The sequence below is a fragment of the Capra hircus genome, chromosome 5 (genome assembly GCF_001704415.2).
Source record: "Capra hircus breed San Clemente chromosome 5, ASM170441v1, whole genome shotgun sequence".
NCBI classification, from domain to species: Eukaryota; Metazoa; Chordata; class Mammalia; order Artiodactyla; family Bovidae; genus Capra; species Capra hircus.
This window is the reverse complement of record NC_030812.1, coordinates 30,207,907-30,225,426: the sequence shown is the minus strand read 5'-3', so window position 1 is coordinate 30,225,426 and position 17,520 is coordinate 30,207,907. Positions and strand designations below refer to the sequence as shown.

Sequence of the window (17,520 nt, the reverse complement as noted above, 5' to 3'; positions counted from 1 at the left end):
CCATCTCTCTCAGAATTTTCCACAGTTTATTGTGATCCACACAGTCATTTTGTTCTCTGTCTCTGTCTCTATTTCTGCTTTGCAAATAAGATCATCTATACCATTTTTTCTAGATTCCACATTCTCTTCTGTTCAGTCCCTCAGTTGTGTCCGACTCTTTGCAACCCCATGGACTGCAGCACACCCAAGCTTCCCTGTCCATCACCAACTCCCAGGGCTTACTCCAACTCATGTCCATTGAGTGAATGATACAATCCAACCATCATATCCTCTGTTGCATCCTGCCTTCAATCTTTCCCAGCATCAGGGTCTTTTCCAATGAGTCAGTTCTTCACATAAGGTGGCCAAAGTATCAGAACTTCAGCTTCAGCATCAGTCCTTCCAATGAATATTCAGGACTGATTTCCTTCAGGATTGACTGATTTGATCTCCTTGCAGTCCAAGAGTCTCTCAAGAGTCTTCTCCCAACACCACAGTTCAGAAGCATCAATTCTTTGGCGCTCAGCTTTCTCTATGGTCCAACTCTCACATCCACACACGACTCCTGGAAAAACCATAGCTTCGGCTAGATGGACCTTTGTTGGCAAAGTAATGTCTCTGCTTTTTAATATGCTATCTAGGTTGTTCATAGCTTTTCTTCCAAGGAGCAAGCATCTTTTAATTTCATCACTGCAGTCACCATCTGCAGTGATTTTGGAGCCCAAGAAAATTAAGTCTGTCACTGTCTCCATTGTTTCCCCATCTGTTTGCCATGAAGTGGTGGGACTGGATGCCATGATCCTTGTTTTTTAAATATTGAGTTTTAAGCCAGCCTTTTCACTTTCCTCATATATGTGTTACTATACAATCCCTGATGGCTCAGATGGCAAAGGGTCTGCCTACAATGTGGGAGACCTGAGTTCAATCCCTGGGTTGGGAAGATCCCCTGGGAAAGGAAATGGCAACCCCCTCCAGTACTCTTGCCTGGAAATCCCGTGGAGGGAGTATCCTGCTAGGCTACAGTCCAGGGGGTTGCAAAGAGTCAGACATGACTGAATGACTTCACTTTCACTTTATACAATGTTTATATTTCTCTTTCACTTACTTCACTCTCTATGACACTCTCTCTAGAACCCCAGGACTTTGCTCTTATATGAAGCCCAGGACTTTGCTCTTATATGAAGCCACAAGAGCTGGCTTCCATTGCCTCTCTAACCCTCACCTCCTACTGTTCATCTCTTCCAGTCAAGATGGCCTCCTGCTCTCCTTCCAGGAACACTGAACTCTCACCCTTGCCTGGGGGGCCTTGGCTCCAGCTTCTCAGTATTCTGGCACTGCTCTTCTCCCAGGGTCCTGACTAGCCCCTCAGGACAGTCAACTCTGTTCACATCTCACTTAACATTAAGGCTAACCTTGACCATCTTGCTTACATTGCAGCCTCCTCCCACACTCTCCCCTCCCAGCACCCTCATTCCGCTTTACTTTGCTCTGTTCTTCTATAGTTTACTTATGTTCACTGTTTATCTTTCTTCCCTATGCTGCTCTAGAACATTCACTCCATAACACAGAGACCTGTTTTGTTCACATACTTATTTCCAAGCACCTAGAAACTCTGCTAAATATATATTTGTGGAATGAATTTAAAAATGGGAAAGCACTACTAATTAAGACTAAAATATCTAACAAGACTAAAGTGCTAGTTATTCCAGATTTCAGAATACCTTGCCACACAATAGGTGCTCAAGAAGCATTTGATGAATGAAGGAATTATGTACTGTAATTTGAAAAGGAATCTCTGCACACATTTCCACAGCATCCATTTTGTGTGTATGAGTTGGAGTGTATCTTGAGTTCTACCTATTCAGTATCTGAAACTCATTTTGCCGTTTTCTGCTTCAGGAAAAAGTCCTTTAACATATTCTTCTACTATTCAGTAGGATATTTCTTTTTTCAATTGAAGTACAGTTGATTTACAGTGTTGTGTTAGTTTCAGGTGTAAAGTGATTCAGTTTTTTATATATATATATATATATATATATATATATATATTTCAGATTGTTTTCCCTTACAGGCTATTGCAACATATTGAGTATAATTCCCTGTACTGTACAGTAGGTCCTTGTTGATTATCCGTTTTGTACATAGTTAAAGTGTTAATCTCTCAGTCCTGTCCGACTCTTTGCCACCCCATGGACTGTAGCCCAGCAGGCTCCTCTGTCCATGGAACTCTCCAGGCAAGAATCCTAGAGTGGGTAGCCATTCCCTTTTCCAGGGGATCTTCCCAACCCAGGGATCAAATCCAGGTCTCCTGTATTGCAGGCAGATTCTTTACCGTAGTGTGTATATAATAATCCCAAACTTCTAATTTGTCCTTCCTCTCCCCTCCCCTTATGTAACCATAAGTTTGTTTTCTATGTCTGTGTCTGAGTATTTCCATAAATTCTATCACTCAGAGGTGGCTGAGGAATTTAAGAATTAGGAACATGATGAAAGCGTTGCAGGAAGGGGAACCCCTTCCAGCAGTCTAACACTGAGAAATGAATCATCCAAGGAGACACATGTACTTATTATTGAAAGGTAGAGTCTGGCTGCTCACTGCCCAAAAGTCAGTAAACAGGCCTGGTCGGTGGAAAGGAAAGTTTGCTTTATTTCAGATGCCGGCAACTGGGGGTTGGGGGGAGGGGGTGCGGGGCGGACATCTGTCCAAAGGCTGATTCCGCCCCCTGACAAACAGGGGGAGAAGCTTTTATACACAGAGTAGGGAGGGGGGTTGGCTACATACAGAAACAGCATAGTCAGCTCTGACAGTCATCTTCATATTGGTCATTGGTAGTCTGACTAGCATCATCTTGATTGTTTTAGGTACAGTTAATCTTCAGTTCCAGAGTCTGTCTGTTCCCATTTGTTTGAGAACAGTTCTTGGCATTGTGGCAGCTCATGTCCTGGTACAGTCCGGTCATCATGCAGTTAACTTTTCCACCTGGGGTTTCAGTATCTGTAAGACAGCTCACAGAATATGGCTCAGAATATTACCTGTAATCCTTGAGAAGGAACTAAAGGTCCTTGACTATGCTTAGTGACTACATTATTATTCTTTGATCTCCTTTGACTGTTTTCCTATGTTTCTGCATTTCTCACTTCTCTGATGAAACGTATTCTTTGCTAAAGTTTTCCACAGACAACAGGCAGGCAGAGGACATGGCTGGGGGGAAGGACCATAGGGTCATGCTGTTTCATGCTGATAGAGCAAGAGATTTTACTGAGAAGGGGTGCCTGGGCAGAGAGCAGGAGGGTAAGGGAGCCCAGGTCTGCTCTGACACATGGCTCACAGCCCGGATTTTATAGTAATTGGATTAGTTTTTGACTCAGGGTCCTTCCTGGTGGTGGGTGTGCATTTCACACAGTCAGGATGGGTTCCAGCAAGGAGGAGCTTGGGAGGTTGGTAGGACAGGAGGCATCTCCTTTTGAACTTTCCTGAATTCCCCCGGTTGCTGGTGGCTCCTTAGTTTCCTGTTCCTTACCAGGACCTCCTGTGGTAAAGTAATTCACATGAATGGTTACTATGGTTTCTGGCCAGGATGGGTGGTTCCCTTAACACCTCCCCACTCAGACAGTGCATACTCAAGATGCTTCTTGGTAATCAGGGCAGAGGTCTCTTTTCTTCTGTAATTACTCCCTGCTGAGATTCTTTGCCAACTGACCTGGGGCTTTCCAGGTGACTCAGTTGGTAAAGAATCAGCCTGCAATGTGGGAGACCCAGGTTCTATCTCTGGGTGGGAAAAATCCCCTGGAGAAGTAAATGGCAACCCACTCCAGTAATTTTGCCTGGAAAATCCCATGGATGAAGGAGCCTAGGGGCTACAGTCCATTGGGTCGCAAATGGACTTTATTTCTACTTTATTTGTAGAAAACAGAAAAAAGTCTCCCAGGCCTTCCTTGAGTGACAAAGAGCAAGCCCAAGCAGTTACTGATTAGGACACAGGACTCCTGGTTCTTCCTGAAGCCATAAAGATAACAACCTGATGCATTATCTTTGAGTGGTTCTACAAAAACTAAGACCCTACCACCCAGGAGGATGTAACTACAAGTCCACCACAAGCATACAGACTCCAGACTGGTTGGAACCAAAAGGTTGAGATTCTGGAAACACCACCCTGTTACCTCACCACCAAACAATGAGAAGGTCCAGGAGCTGGTCAAGCAATCTATGACCCATTTGGAAAACAGTCTTAGCTGAAAGTGATTGGAGGGTTCAGGTCTTTTGTACACCCAACATCTATTCTTGCTTTTAGCCTTTGCAATAAATCTTTCTCTGCTCCACACTCCCAAGTTCTGGATTGTTTGCTTCAGTGTGCCAGGGACACAGGAACTTGGGTTCCATAACAAAGAGTGGTATACTTAGGGTGAGGCAGTGCAAGGCAGTGAGGGCCTAACTCGCTCCAGCTGTGTGACCTGCAACTAGCTGAATTACTCTCTCTGGCTCAGAGGGTAAAGCGTCTGCCTACAGTGCAGGAGACCCGGGTACGATCCCTGGGTCAGGAACATCCCATGGAGAAGGAAATGGCAACCCACTCCAGTACTCTTGCCTGGAGAATCCCATGGACAGAGGAGCATAGTGGGCTACAGTCCATGGGGTCGCAAAGAGTCGGACACGACTGAGCGACTTCACTTCTTCTTCACTTCTTCTAGTTTCTTTATCTGTAAAAACGGGGGTAAGACACAGCATTTGTCTAATGGATGACGTGATTAACATTGTCTGAAAAACAAACAACTCTGCATAGTAAGCAACTGAAAAGTGAAAGCTATTATATGCATGTGTACTCAGTCATGTCAGACTCTTTGAGACCCCAAGGACTGAAGCCCACCAGGCTCCTCTGTCCATAGGATTCTCCAGGCAAGAATGCTAGAGTGGGTTGCCATTTCTACTCCAGCGGATCATCCCCACCCAGGGATCAAACCTGCTTATCTTGCCTCTCCTGCATTGGCAGGCAGATTCTTTACCACTAGCGCCACCTGGGAACCTGGGGTTAGTATAGTTAATTCCAGGCGGGGGGAAAAACGGCTTTTGCACCAGATGCAAGGAGTTTGCTGTTAGGAACCAAAAGGTTCATTTAAAAGGAGGCAGGAAAACAAGGAAAGAAAAGCAACAAAAAAGGTGAGATTCAAGATTTCAACTTGGTTTGTGGTGATTAGAACCTGGAATGGGGAACCTTAGGGCTTCCCTCTTGGAAGTCCCTCAACTGCGAGAGCTGCGGGCGCCGGGGTTACCCGCGGTGGAAGCAGCCGGATCGTGTGGGAGGTCCTGACTGGGGGCTGTGCGGCTGGAACTTGCTGAAGGCCACCTAGGCCGCCCTCCAGTCCAGGGTCGGGGGTCTGGAGCCCGGCGACCGGGCGGGCAGCGAGAGGAGCCGCGCCCCCAGGGCTCCGCGGCGGCGCCTCCCTTTAGCTGGCGCCCCTCCTCGCTTACGCGTCGCCCACTGCCGTCCCCACCCTTCGCCTCCCTTCTCTTTCCCGTCGCCGAGTGCATCCTCTCCCTCACCCCACCGGCCCATTCTTCGGCCCCTGGATGCCTCCTCCCTTTTCTGGTTCTTCTGGCTGGTTCCGTCGAGTTTGGTTTGAACTTTTGAACCCACCAATGAGCGCCGCGCGCCCCTCCTCTCTCCGCCGGGAGGGTAAAACCCGGTGTAGGGCTGGGAGGCGGGGCCGCGGAGGCCGGGGCGGGGGCGGGGCGGGGGCGGGGGCGGGGCGGGGGCGGGGGCGGGTCCCGCCCTCTTGACACGTGGCCGGGGTAGGGGTTTATAGGATCCCTCCCGGCCCCGGGCCTCTCCCTGCTTCTCCCCCGGACTCCTTAGTAGTCTGTCAGTGGGAGATCTTCGCGGCCGGCCCCTCCCCTGTTCCAGCCCCGCAGAGCCGTCCAAGTCTCCGTCATGGTGAGTGGGGGTCCCGGGGCGGTGGTGTGGGGGCAGAGTGCGGAGTCCGAAGGGGCGTTGGGACCCCAGTGCGAGTGCAGCCACGTCCACGCCTCCGGGCAAACTGGTTTCAGGTGGCCAGGTTGGGAGAGTCGAGTTCACCTGGCTGACTCCTCGTCGGGCTCGAAGTCGCGGCCTGGGTACTGCCTTGAGTGGAAGTGGAAAAGCCACTTGATCCTAGAGCGGGGCCAGTCGTTGATTCCTTCGGGGCCGCTACTGCCCCAGGAAGGTGGGAGAACCTTCGCACTGGCTCCCAAGGACTTGTGAAGCCTACAGATCGCTCCCATTTCCTGAAGTGACCTCACCCTCCCACAGCCTTCCGCAAAGGATCCCTGGAGCATCTCGTGTGCTCCAGCATAGTAGGTGCAGACGTTTCCTGGCGACCCCTCTCCTGTGCCCTGTGATTTGGTGCTGAGTCCACCTGTGGCCAGACTCTGGGAAGAGTTTCCAATTGCACCATCGTCCCCTGTGGCCGGGATGGGGGTGGGTGGGCGGGGGCAGATCTTGCATTTGCGCCAGTCCACCTGAAGGATGAAGGCAGGCTCCTCCTCTGAAGGAAATGACTGTCCCGTGTTTATCCCTGCATTTCTAGTGTTTCTAGTGTTAATTTAGTGGGGTGTTTAGTAGCTGAAACTTTCTTCTTACAGGTTTTTAAAAGTCCACAAAAGAGATATTTACTTATAAAGTCACAGAGTAATCTAGTACTGACATAGTAGTCTTGCTTTTAAAGAAACATGAAATTACACACAACTTGAGTATTTTCTATTTAGCTGTCAGAGGTTTTGGAAACAAGTATCTTAGGAATCATCCGTTGGAGGTCTACCTAAAGCAGGCCATGAGTATCAAATGTATCAAAATATCATTTTTAAAAAAGGAATATAGTGAATAAATAGTTACCCTTTTTAGGGACTACCAGAGTTACCAAAGGATGTCTGACTGTAACACTTGGCTTGAGTGCTTTTTACTAAGCCAGACCAAAGGACACTGGTAAATGTGTTATGGAGAAAATAGTGGGAGTGTTTAAAGGGCAGGAAATCAGCAGTAGCAGCAAACCTATTAAGACATACCCTGGTTAGACTCGTGTTTCACAAGGGACAGGTGCTGATTATGCCGTTTAGGCTAGACTAAGTGAAGTGACACCATCACCGGTATCTCACTTCATCTCCCAAGTGGCCAGGGGAGAGTGGAGGACAAGCAGTGGCCACAGTGTGAGCCATACTGTTGCACAATATGAAAAGGTTTTAATTCAAAAACTTCATTAGAAATGCTTCATTAGGATGGCAGGGTCTTCTCAGATACTTTTATCTCTTTGGACCTGGGACTGTCATGGGCAAATATCTGGTTCTTTCCTGGTTTCTAGGGCTGTGAAATGTCCAGAGTCCAGTTAAAGGTAAACATGATGCAGTGGTTAAAAGTCATGGGTTCATTAGAACAAACTCCCCTTGCTCCCACAGCCTTAGAGCTGGGCAAGTAGATGCAGGTAGTAGTGAGCTTGCTGATGAGGTCACCAGAGCGTAATTGCTTTATGGGGAGTATGGTGAGAAAGAGGGAACCATAAGTCAAAGGTTATGAGTAACTGGAGGTTTTGTCTTGTGGTTATGAGACTAGTCCCTTTGACATCATAGGTGATGTTGAATTTTCTTTAGATTCCTATTGTTCAGTTGCTAAGTCATGTCCGACTCTTTGCGACCCTACAGACTGCAGAATGCCAGGCTTTCTGGTCCTTCACTGTCTCCTGGAGTTTGTTCAAACTCATGTCCATTGAGTTGGTGATGCTATCTGAACATCTCACCCTCTGCCACCCCCTTCTTTTGCCTTCAGTCCTTCCCAGCATCAGGGTCTTTTCAACTGAGTCAGCTCTTTGTCGCAAGTGGCCTAAGTATTGGAGCTTCACCATCAGTCCTTCCAATGAATTACTACTACTAAGTCGCTTCAGTCGTGTCCCACTCTGTGACACCCCAGAGATGGCAGCTCACCAACCTCACTCCGCTGTCCCTGGGATTCTCCAGGCAAGAACACTGGAGTGGGTTGCCATTTCCTTCTCCAATGCAGGAAAGTGAAAAGTCAAAGTGAAGTCGCTTAGTCGTCTCGAATCTTAGCAACCCCATGGACTGTAGCCCACCAGGCTCCTCCGTCCATGGGATTTTCCAGGCAAGAGTACTGGAGTGAGGTGCCATTGCCTTCTTCCAAAGAATAGTCAGGGTTAATTTCCTTTAGGTTTGACTGGTTGGATCTCCTTGCAGTCCAAGGGACTCTCAAGAGTCTTCTCCAGCACCACAGTTCAGAAGCATCGATTGTTCCATGCTCAGCCTTCTTTACACTCCAACTCTCACATCCATACATGACTATTGGAAAAATACAGCTTTGACTATGTGGACCTTTGTTCGCAAAATGATGTCTGCTTTTTAATATGGTGTCTAGGTTTGTCATAGCTTTCCTTCTAAGAAGCAAGCGTCTTTTATTTCATCGCAGTCACTGTCTGAGGTGATTTTGGAACCCAAGAAAATAAAAGCAGTCACTGTTTCCACATTTTCCCATCTATTTGCCATGAACTGATGGGACCGGAGGCCAGCTTTTTCACTCCTCTTTACCCTCATCCAGAGGTTCTTTTCTTTCGTTCCCATTCACTTTCTGCCTTTAGAGTGGTGTCATCTGAGGTTACTGATAGTTCTCCTGGGAGGCTTGATTCCAGCTTGTGATTCATCCAGTCTAACATTTTACATGATGTATTCTGCTTAGAAGTTAAATAAGCAGGGAGATAATATACAGCCTTGACATACTCCTGTCCCGGTTTTGAACCAGTCCATTGTTTCATGTCTGTTTCTAACTGTTGCTTCTTGACCTGCATACAGGTTTCTCAAGAGACAGGTAAGGTGGTCTGGTATTCCAATCTCTTAAGAATTTCCCACAGTTTGTTGTGATCCACACAGTCAAAGCCTTTAAATTCCTATTAGCAGCTTTCAGAACCCTGAAACCCTTATTTGGAGAACATGTAATAAGAGATATTTGATGTGGATACTTGAAAGACTCTGTCTCAAGCAGCTAATTTGATTTATGATGGAAATACAATAGAAATCCTCTTTGTTTTCCTCTTAAGTCTGGGTTTAGATTCTGTGTTCACTGTCTTATTTTACCAAGCAGGAATGAGTTTGGTAACTTATAAATGACCTTGTTCAGCAAGTAAAGGAAAACAAACGCTTGCCTAAATCATTAAATTTATGAAATTATAGACTCTTCTTCTACAATGCCAGAGCGAGATGTACATTTTGCTAGAAAAGAGCTGATTTCTTAAGCTATTAGCGAAGTCTTGGTGGCACTTCTTGCCTTTGTTACCCTGTCTCCATCTGCCCACCCTCCCCCACTCTCCCCTCAAGGTGTGTGGACAGTGAAGGAAAATGTTTTTCCCTAAGATTAAATACTTCCACAAGGATAAAAGGATGCCTGTGACCAGTTTTTAAAGTCCAGGTAACTGCTGCTTATCTGCTGTTTTCTCCATGAGTCATACAGCTGTAGTTTGCTGGTTTAAGCTGGTTTTAAAGGGAGAGGCAGAAGCTGTTTAAAGAATAGAATTAAAGAGGGATGGGAATGAGCTGTAGTTACACACTCACACAGGGAATGAATCAGAGCTGGAAGGAGGAATTTTGCATGCCTCAAAGGAGTCAGCAGGCATATTTCCCAGGAGTTGGGGAAAATCTATTGCTAGAGTAGCTTGTGTCATTCTGAAGGTAGAAACCTGACCATGAATATCTAATGTGGCTGTAAAGCCAAAGTCTGGTCTCTGGCCTTGTCTAGTAGTTCATTAACGTATCTGTGGTTTTCCAAAGCCTTTCCTCTGAATTGGCCTGTTGTTTGTGAAATAGTGCCTGGGCAGGCATGGCCTCCAAAAAGGTGCTGATTTGTCTTGAAGGTTAATAGTCATTTCCGTGTGAATCATTCCTGAATGTCCCATCCGATGCGTCACATTCTGACACTTCCTGTCTTCCTTCCCACAGCGTGAGTGCATCTCCATCCATGTCGGCCAGGCTGGTGTCCAGATTGGCAATGCCTGCTGGGAGCTCTACTGCCTGGAACACGGCATCCAGCCCGATGGCCAGATGCCAAGTGACAAGACGATTGGGGGAGGAGACGACTCCTTCAACACCTTTTTCAGTGAGACAGGCGCTGGCAAGCATGTGCCCAGGGCAGTGTTTGTAGACCTGGAACCCACAGTCATTGGTGAGTTGACCTCAGTTAAGTTTAGTCGCTCAGTCGTGTCCAACTCTTTGCGACCCCATGAATCACAGCACACCAGGCCTCCCTGTCCATCACCAACTCCTGGAGTTCACTCAGACTCTGTCCATCGAGTCAGTGATGCCATCCAGCCATCTCATCCTCTTTCGTCCCCTTCTCCTGCCCCTAGTCCCTCCCACCATCAGAGTCTTTTCCAATGAGTCAACTCTTCGCATGAGGTGGCCAAAGTACTGGAGTTTCAGCTTTAGCATCATTCCTTCCAAAGAAATCCCAGGGCTGATCTCCTTCCGAATGGACTGGTTGGATCTCCTTGCAGTCCAAGGGACTCTCAAGAGTCTTCTCTAACACCACAGTTCAAAAGCATCAATTCTTCGGTGCTCAGCTTTCTTCACTGTCCAACTCTCAAATCCAGTGCGACCACTGGAAAAACCATAGCCTTGACTAGATGGACCTTTGTTGGCAAAATAATGTCTCTGCTTTTGAATATGCTATCTAGGTTGGTCATAACTTTTCTTCCAAGGAGTAAGCGTCTTTTAATTTCATGGCTGCAGTCACCATCTGCAGTGATTTTGGAGCCCCAGAAAACAAAGTCTGACACTGTTTCCACTCTTTCCCCCTCTATTTGCCATAAAGTGATGGGACCAGATGCCATGATCTTCATTTTCTGAATGTTGAGCTTTAAGCCAACACTCTCCTCTTTCACTTTCATCAAGAGGCTTTTTAGTTCCTCTTCACTTTCTGCCAAAGGGTGGTATCATCTGCTTATCTGAGGTTATTGATATTTCTCCTGACAATCTTGATTCCACCTTGTGCTTCTTCCAGCCCAGCGTTTCTCATGATGTACTCTGCATAGAAGTTAAATAAGCAGGGTGACAATATATAGCCTTGACGTACTCCTTTTCCTATTTGGAACCAGTCTGTTCTTCCATGTCCAGTTCTAACTGTTGCTTCCTGACCTGCATATAGGTTTCTCAAGAGGCAGGTCAGGTGGTCTGGTATTCCCATCTCTTTCAGAATTTTCCACAGTTTATTGTGAGACACACAGTCAAAGGCTTTGGCATAGTCAATAAAGCAGAAAGAGATGTTTTTCTGGAACTCTCTTGCTTTTTCCATGATCCAGTGGATGTTGGCAAAATGATCTCTGGTTCCTCTGCCTTTTCTAAAACCAGCTTGAACATCTGGAAGTTCATGGTTCACATATTGCTGAAGCCTGGCGTGGAGTGTTTTAAGCATTACTTTACTAGCGTGTGAGATGACTGCAGTTGTGCGGTAGTTTGAGCATTCTTTTGCATTGCCTTTCTTTGGGAATGAAATGAAAACTGACTTTTTCCAGTCCTGTGGCCCCTGCTGAGTTTTCCAAATTTGCTGGCATATTGAGCGTAGCACCTTCACAGCATCATCTTTCAAGATTTGAAATACCTCAACTGGCATTCCATCACCTCCACTAGCTTTGTTCGTAGTGATGCTTTCTAAGGCCCACTTGACTTCACATTCCAGGTTGTCTGGCTCTAGGTGAGTGATCACACCATCGTGATTATCTTGGTTGTGAAGATCTTTTTTGTATAGTTCTTCTGTGTATTCTTGCCACCTCTTCTTAATATCTTCTGTTTCTGTTAGGTCCATATCATTTCTGTCCTTTATCAAGCCGATCTTTGCATGAAATGTTCCCTTGGTGTCTCTAATTTTCTTGAAGAGATCTCTAGTCTTTCCCATTCTGTGGTTTGCCTCTATTTCTTTGCATTGTTCGCCGATGAAGGCTTTCTTATCTCTTCTTGCTATTCTTTGGAACTCTGAATTCAGATGCTTGTATCTTTCCTTTTCTCCTTTGCTTTTAGGTTCTCTTCTTTTCACAGCTATTTGTAAGGGCTCCTTAGAGCCATTTTGCTTTTTTGCATTTCTTTTCCATGGGGATGGTCTTGATCCCTGTCTCCTGTACAATGTCACGAACCTTAGTCCATAGTTCATCAGGCACTCTATCTATCAGATCTAGGCCCTTAAATCTATTTCTCACTTCCACTGTATAATCATAAGCGGATTTGATTTAGGTCATCCCTGCATGCTCTAGTGGTTTTTCCTACTTTCTTCCATTTGAGTATGAATTTGGTAATAAGGAGTTCATGATCTGAGCCACAGTCAGCTCCTGGTCTTGTTTTTGTTGACTGTATAGAGCTTCTCCATCTTTGGCTGCCAAGAATATAATCAATCTGATTTTAGTGTTGACCATCTGGTGATGTCCATGTGTAGAGTCTTCTCTTGTGTTGTTGGAAGAGGGTGTTTGCTATGATCAGTGCATTTTCTTGGCAAAACTCTATTAGTCTTTGCCCTGCTTCATTCCATATTCCAAGGCCAAATTTGCCTGTTACTCCAGGTGTTTCTTGACTTCCTACTTTTGCATTCCAGTCCCCTATATGAAAAGGACAGTAACCCCAGTGAGATCCCAGGGATCTGGGACAGGAGGTGCGTCCTGGGAATTCCACTGATGCCCTGGGATGGAGCACACTTGTGTGGGTTGTTAATGATGGGTGGCTGCTTCATTTTCCTTTTCCAGATGAGGTTCGCACTGGCACCTACCGCCAGCTCTTCCACCCTGAGCAACTCATCTCAGGCAAAGAAGATGCCGCCAATAACTATGCCCGAGGTCACTACACCATTGGCAAGGAGATCATTGACCTCGTCTTGGACCGAGTTCGGAAACTGGTAAACAAAGAACTTTTTTAAAACTAGGATGAGCGTTTTCTCTTAGAGTTTTGAGAGACCAGACTATGGGAATCATTCTTTGTGCACTGGAATGAGCTTTACACTGCCCACTATAACTGGACTTCTAAACCAAACGGTCCTGTGCAATGGGACAACTTTTTGAGGCTGAAGTCGGTGCTGCTTGGCCTCCTCCTATGTCTTCTAAGGCAGATTTGGGCAATTGCTCACTCAGGGAGGGCAGTTTACCTGAAGTCAAGTGAGTACCAGGAAGCCTTAACAGTTTTACTGACACTTAAGCCCATTAAACATCCTTGTTCACCTTAATCAGGCAGCTTCCTGCCACCAAGCTGAGGCATCCCATTTTAGGTCATCTTAGTCACAGTGGTAGGTGGCTGGCTCTGTATGTAACTAATTGATCAAACTCATAAAAACTGGACAGCTGCCCTATGTTGCTCCAGAAAGTTACAGCAAAAGAAGCCGATGGAATACCGACCTGAACCAGCTGCCATTGGGAACTTCAGCAACACTGAAAATGGAGTCAAGGGAGCTCCCTCGACACAGAAGCAAGTATAAGTCACTGGAACTTTGAAAGGATTAAGATAGAACCCCAAAAAGCGGTACCCTTGCTTTTCTACTAGAGCTCAGGGCAGTGTAGACTAGCCTTGAGGCCGATAAGTCTAAGGTAACTGTATTCACATCGGTAAGGTTGATAAGGGTTCTGTTCAGATCATTTTAATTAAGAGTCTGGCAATCAGATGAGTCTGTTCCTTAGGCATCCAGGCAACTTGTAAGTAATTAAAATCAAGAATGAGGGCCTGAGCACCATAGCGTGTCAGGAAAATCATATAACACTAAGCCCAGCAACAACAGGTCTATTTTCAAAAGAATGGCCTTACATCATTCTTGACTTCATACTTTTTCAGATGTTTATCGTAGTCTTCACACCAAAATTGGGCTAATGGTTCCTCTGTTTGCAAGTGAAGCTTCAGCTACAGGCACTGACTTGGAAATCGGGACCTGCCTTAGGGACAAATGAACTAGTGAAAGTCACTGAGGGTTCTGGAGTGAAGTTCTTTAACCACCAGAACAATTGCACCTGTCCCTGGTGTTTATTACTGTGTCCACAAGAGCCTTAATGGGTGGAAACTGGTAAATAGAATGTGCCCCTTGCTTTGATCTCATTCAGAGGGTGGACCCATAGAAGTGACTAAGGCTCAGTAGAGGATGTCCACAATCTTGGAGCACCTTAAAGTGAAGACTGTCCGGAGAATACTCTGTTGGGTTAAGATCACCCTTTCACAGAGTAGCAGTTTGTTAGGCAGGAGAGCTCAGTTAAGTGGTGGAAAGCCCCCGTGACACAAGGACATGGATTGCTGACAGCAAATCACCTTTCCCGGAATGAACAGACTTGCTGTTAACCTGTGCTGACGGTGCCAGGCACTGTTCCAGTACTCATTTAATTCCTAGCAACCTCAAGCAGATTACTGTTCTCCTCATTTAATAAATGAGAACACTGAGACTGAGACAGGAATTTGGTCACAGGCACATGGCAAGGAACTGGCAGAGCCAGAGCCAGCCTTATTCTAGCACCAGGGCACTAGCTCTTCACTCTGATGCTGCATTCTGGCTCAGAAGGCAGCTGCCACAATTTCTGTAGACATCCATTGTATGGGGCCAGTGTGGTCTCAGGCCTGCTGGTGGCAGCTCTCCAACTGATAAGAGGTTGCCTTTGCTCTGTGGTCATGGCACGGGCAGCAGAGGTGAGCCTCCCGGTCCCCAAAACTTGGGCCCTGCATCCATTCCAGACTTGGTGATTCCTCTGCCTGCGGAAATGAAAATAATTCACTTTAAATAGCCTTTTCACAGATCCCCTCCCTCCAGGCCTCAAGAGATGACTGTGAAAAGTTTCTCTGAATCGGGTAGCACTTAAAAGCTCTTTAAGTGTCTGCTTTCTTAGCAAGTATTGTTCAGAAGTTTTCTTTTTTTTTTTTTCTTTTAAGATCTTGATCAGTGTGATTATGGATTCAAAGACATCACTGCAGCTGTCACCAAAGCTAAAATTAAACTTTTTTCTTTTTTCAGGCTGACCAGTGCACGGGTCTTCAGGGCTTCTTGGTTTTCCACAGCTTTGGTGGGGGAACTGGTTCTGGGTTCACCTCCCTGCTGATGGAACGCCTCTCTGTCGACTATGGCAAGAAGTCCAAGCTGGAGTTCTCCATTTACCCAGCCCCCCAGGTTTCCACAGCTGTGGTTGAGCCCTACAACTCCATCCTCACCACCCACACCACCCTGGAGCACTCTGATTGTGCCTTCATGGTAGACAATGAGGCCATCTATGACATCTGCCGTAGAAACCTCGACATTGAGCGCCCGACCTACACGAATCTTAACCGCCTCATGAGCCAGATAGTGTCCTCCATCACTGCTTCCCTGAGGTTTGATGGTGCCCTGAATGTGGATCTGACCGAGTTCCAGACCAACCTGGTGCCCTATCCCCGCATCCACTTCCCTCTGGCCACATACGCCCCTGTCATCTCTGCTGAGAAAGCCTACCATGAACAGCTTTCTGTAGCAGAGATCACCAATGCTTGCTTTGAGCCAGCCAACCAGATGGTGAAATGTGACCCTCGCCATGGTAAATACATGGCCTGCTGCCTGTTGTACCGTGGCGACGTGGTTCCCAAAGATGTCAATGCTGCCATTGCCACCATCAAGACCAAGCGCAGCATCCAGTTTGTGGACTGGTGCCCCACTGGCTTCAAGGTTGGCATTAACTACCAGCCTCCCACTGTGGTACCTGGCGGAGACCTGGCCAAGGTACAGCGAGCTGTGTGCATGCTGAGCAACACCACAGCCGTTGCTGAGGCCTGGGCTCGCCTGGACCACAAGTTTGACCTGATGTATGCCAAGCGTGCCTTTGTTCACTGGTACGTGGGTGAGGGCATGGAGGAAGGCGAGTTTTCTGAGGCCCGTGAGGACATGGCTGCCCTTGAGAAGGATTATGAGGAGGTTGGAGCCGACAGTGCAGAGGGAGATGATGAGGGTGACGAGTATTAGCATATCCGCTGCAGTTTCATCCTGGGACTGTATTACTTGTGTTCAGTGGAGCTGCCCACTGTCGCCCTATCTTGACAATAAAGGTGATATTTCCACTTCCAAGGTCACGCTGTATCATAGTAAATGTTTACTTATTGAAAGCCAGTTTGTGATGGAGGAGGCTGGCAATTCCATCTGATCATTTGCTCAACATTTCAAGTGGTTTCTGTGTACTGTGCTAAGAGGTTTGTCTATTTCACTAAGACCTGCAACGATGACTGGTGATAAAATCATAAGTTAGGCACCAGGCTCATTGGGCCAGTGCTTTTCAATATTTAATATGGATGTGTATCTCCTGTAGATTTTAAAAAGGAGACCTGAATCTGTAGGTCTGAAGTGGAGTTTTAACAAACATACTGCATTATTTTTCTTTTTTCTTTTTTTGCCTTTGTTTTTTAAAGCTCTCAGGTTTTCTTTTTAATTGGAGGATAATTGCTTCACAGTATTGTGTTGGTTTCTGCCATACATCACCATGAGTCAGCCATAGGTGCACATATGTCCCCTCCCTCTTGAACCTCCCTCCCGTCCCCCCCCCACCACCACCACCCCGTGCTACCCCTCTAGGTAGTCACAGAGCACTGGGTTTGAGCTGCCTGCATCAGACAGCAAATTCCCATGGCTGTTTTACATGTGGTAACGCATGTTTCACTGCTCCTCTCAACTCATTGCTCCCAGGTATTCTTGGTCTGCTGTGACCACATGTGGAGTAGCAAGGGGTTAGGTAACACAGCTAATAAATGGTGGAGCCATAACTCAAGTCGCCAGGCTGACTGCCAGAACTCCTGCAGTCTTTATTTCATAAAGTGTTGGAATCACATGGGAAGGGCTTGGAATTGGACTGATTCTTTGTCCTTGGCCAAAATCTACAATGGCAAACTAGGACTGTGCTTTAAGAAGTCACTACTTGGAGATAGGAGAGCAGGCTAAGACACAAAGTACGGTAGTCTCAGGTTGTTATGGTATTGGTCCTTGACCCAGTGTATGTCGCGGGGAATATTTGAAGTAGGGGAATAATAAGGAAAATTGTAGGAGTATGTATGTAAAAAAGTTTGAAGACCAGAGCTCCCTAACTTGGATGCTTTTCTCAGCACCTGCTGGAAGCTGTGTGGTTCTTGAGCGGGGCAGGAGGCCACTGTGAGAAGCTGAGGGTGGGGGAAAAATGTGCAGGTGGCTGGAGAGCTCGGTGCTCAGGGACCAGTGGTGTGGCCTCTGAGGATGAACTGAGCAATGAAAGGACAGCGATCATCAGAGGGCCAGGGCATGCGGAAGGGAGGAGCCAGTTTTGAGGCTTAGGTCCTGGCCTGAGTGGGAAGGCCAAGCAAGTGGCAGGAGGTGAGGGTGGGTGCAGGTCTGCTCACCTTTGCTCCAGGACTGAGCTTGCTAAATGGCGCTCAGCTTCCATCTTTCTTTTCCCACTGGTGTTTTCACCTCTTACTCATTGCTCACCTCTGCCCCCTTGCTCTTTAAGGAGAGCATTTTAAACATGCACATTCTGGGAATTCCCTGGTGGCCCAGTGGTGCTTTCAGTGCTGAGGGCCCGGGTCCAATC

General features: G+C 46.8%; 1 protein-coding gene across 1 annotated transcript; it reads left to right on the top strand.

The window, feature by feature from the left end:
- On the top strand, positions 5,761–16,039 carry TUBA1C (tubulin alpha 1c). Its single transcript, XM_018047844.1, has 4 exons — positions 5,761–5,909; positions 9,941–10,163; positions 12,727–12,875; positions 14,958–16,039. Exons 1-4 carry the CDS (start codon positions 5,907–5,909, stop codon positions 15,930–15,932), a joined length of 1,350 nt encoding a protein of 449 aa, XP_017903333.1. The 5' UTR covers positions 5,761–5,906; the 3' UTR covers positions 15,933–16,039.

Bases quoted from the DNA above. Each gene is read 5' to 3' on its own strand.
- TUBA1C (XM_018047844.1), top strand. The intron at 10,164-12,726 runs GTGAGTTGACCT...TTCCTTTTCCAG, and splicing joins CCTGGAACCCACAGTCATTG to ATGAGGTTCGCACTGGCACC. The intron at 12,876-14,957 runs GTAAACAAAGAA...TTCTTTTTTCAG, and splicing joins TGGACCGAGTTCGGAAACTG to GCTGACCAGTGCACGGGTCT.